Source organism: Triticum aestivum, chromosome 4A (genome assembly GCF_018294505.1).
Source record: "Triticum aestivum cultivar Chinese Spring chromosome 4A, IWGSC CS RefSeq v2.1, whole genome shotgun sequence".
In the NCBI taxonomy this organism is placed as follows: Eukaryota; Viridiplantae; Streptophyta; class Magnoliopsida; order Poales; family Poaceae; genus Triticum; species Triticum aestivum.
In genome coordinates, this window is record NC_057803.1 from 147,104,692 (window position 1) to 147,106,730 (window position 2,039).

Consider the following 2,039-nt stretch of genomic DNA (forward strand, 5'->3'; position numbering starts at 1 on the left):
AATATCATGTGTTCAATTTTGCCTCTCTTCTGTCTAGTGCGCTTATGAAAATACTCCTCTCTATGCTGTTTTCGTCCAAGCAAAGGAGTTTGACTGTCTCTGAAACTTTTTTTTTTGAGAGTACGCAAATTGCGTACCATATTTTTTTTGTCTCCGAAACGTTATTTGGATATTTTTACCCCTCGCCGCCTATGTCACTTACATGTGGGTCAGGAGAAATACTTTTGTTACTCACTCGATCGTTCGCATGGCACCAGAAATGGCACGTTGACTCCCCTCTTAGTGTCATTTTATCTAATTTAGTGTATCCGTAGCTTTTTTTTTGTTTCAATCTGTAGCAATTTATTGAATAAGGCCGGAGAATCACAATTCAGGAACCATGACCTGAGATTACGATTTCATTGCAATTCGATTAATTTCCATATTGATCCACAGCGCTCAACCATCCAACTAATCAATCTTATAGTTACACGGGGGCTTAATTTCACTTGCACTATCTCATCACATGCAAACACATGCAGTTGACAGAACAAGCATTTGAACGAAGAAAAAGAAAAGGAAGCAAGGAAGAAGAGACTAGATCCTGATGACAAGTCAAAGAAGCCTACTAGTCGGCTCACCTTGTCTGGTCATCCATCGGAAAGAAATTCAGAAGAGCCAATGGGACACCTTCTTGGGAATGACACGCTCTTCGATGGTGTTCAGGCTCGGCTTCCACCCCCGGCACGACAGCTCCCGGCTCAAGAACTCCGGCCGGTGCTCCTCGAACCCGTCCGCCGTCGCCGCCGCCTCCTCCCTCCTCTCCATTTCTGCCACAGCCGCCGCCGCCGCCTCGTTCTTTGCCGACCTATCGGCGTCGTCGGCTTCCCGGCTCTTCCTGGACGAGAGCTTCCTCCGCAGCCCGCCCGGCATTGACCTGGAGCGCGCCAGCGACCGCGACGCCGTGAGCACGCGCCGCGCCTCCTCGGCGGACACCTTGCCGCGGGTGGCCGGCAGCAGGACGTAGACGCCGCCCGCGCCCAGCACGTGGTCGGCCGGCAGCGGCGCGACCTTGCTGGCCCCGCCGGCTGCGGCGCCCTTCCGCTGCTGCAGCAGGCGCGCGTCGACGACGAAGTGGCGCGGGTGGTCCATCATGAGCTCCGCCACGGACACGGGCTCGCTGAGCGCCCGCACGCTCCCGTCCGCCATCACCACCTTCCCTCCGCTCGCGCCCGCCGCCGCGCCCGCCGAGATCAGGTTCCCCATGCCGCTCTCGCTATGCACACACGATATCTGCCTGCTCGATCGGCAATGGGTTAAGCTCTGCTAATGGCGCGGTGGGAGGAGGGATGGTTGGGACGGAGGGTGGTATTAAAACGGTGGGGTGGGATGGGAGCGAATGCTTCCTGGTAAACTTTGAGGTCGGTCATAGGTTATAAAAAAGTGTGGAGGGGGTTTAGGTTGGCCGGGCAAGCAGAGAAGAAGAAGCCAAGAAATGGCGGGTTGGGTTTGAAACCGAGCTGCTCCTCTCCCCCGTCCCCGTGAAAGTGAGGTCGTTGGCGCGTTGACTCGTACTTGACGCGCTGCACCGTCACGCCCGCTTCGACTTGTTTTTCTCCGTGCCGTGCGACGTACCGTTCTCTTGTGAACGCACTCAACTTTGGGACAAAATCGTCGCAGGAGTACTACACAACCTAACAATAAATTCTTTGGAACGTTCCTGACGATCATGAAGATTTTGGACAATGATGTAATTCTTTTTGAAGATTCTGGAGAACGGGAATTGGCTGGCTGCAGCGTGTGTACGCGAGGCTTCCAAGCGTAAGTATCAGGGAAAGGGTTTATGGTACTAGGAGAAAAGAGAGGGGGGGAAAACTACAGTAGAAAGAAATAGAGTCGAGAATGGGTGATTTGGTTGGCGACTACCGGTGTGGTGTGTGGTGTGTGGTGATGATCGAGTTGGGTCGGGCTGGATAGATGTATGTATGCGTACTTTTTGTCTCAGCTCCGACCGAAGGCGACGTGCGACCATTTCGCGCTCCGGCCGGCCGGCCGCTGCG

The 2,039-nt window shown here is 54.3% G+C and overlaps 1 protein-coding gene across 1 annotated transcript; it reads right to left on the reverse strand.

Moving 5' to 3' along the window:
- Positions 1 to 360: 360 nt before the first annotated feature.
- Positions 361 to 1,431, reverse strand: LOC123081880 (uncharacterized). The gene has a single exon (XM_044504392.1). The coding sequence runs from the start codon at positions 1,243 to 1,245 to the stop codon at positions 649 to 651; it is 597 nt and encodes a 198-aa protein (XP_044360327.1). The 5' UTR covers positions 1,246 to 1,431; the 3' UTR covers positions 361 to 648.
- Between the last annotated feature and the right edge of the window lie 608 nt (positions 1,432 to 2,039).

Excerpts from the sequence above, each read along its gene's own strand:
- LOC123081880 (XM_044504392.1), bottom strand. The coding sequence starts at position 1,245 with ATGGGGAACCTGATCTCGGCGGGCGCGGCGGCGGGCGCGAGCGGAGGG.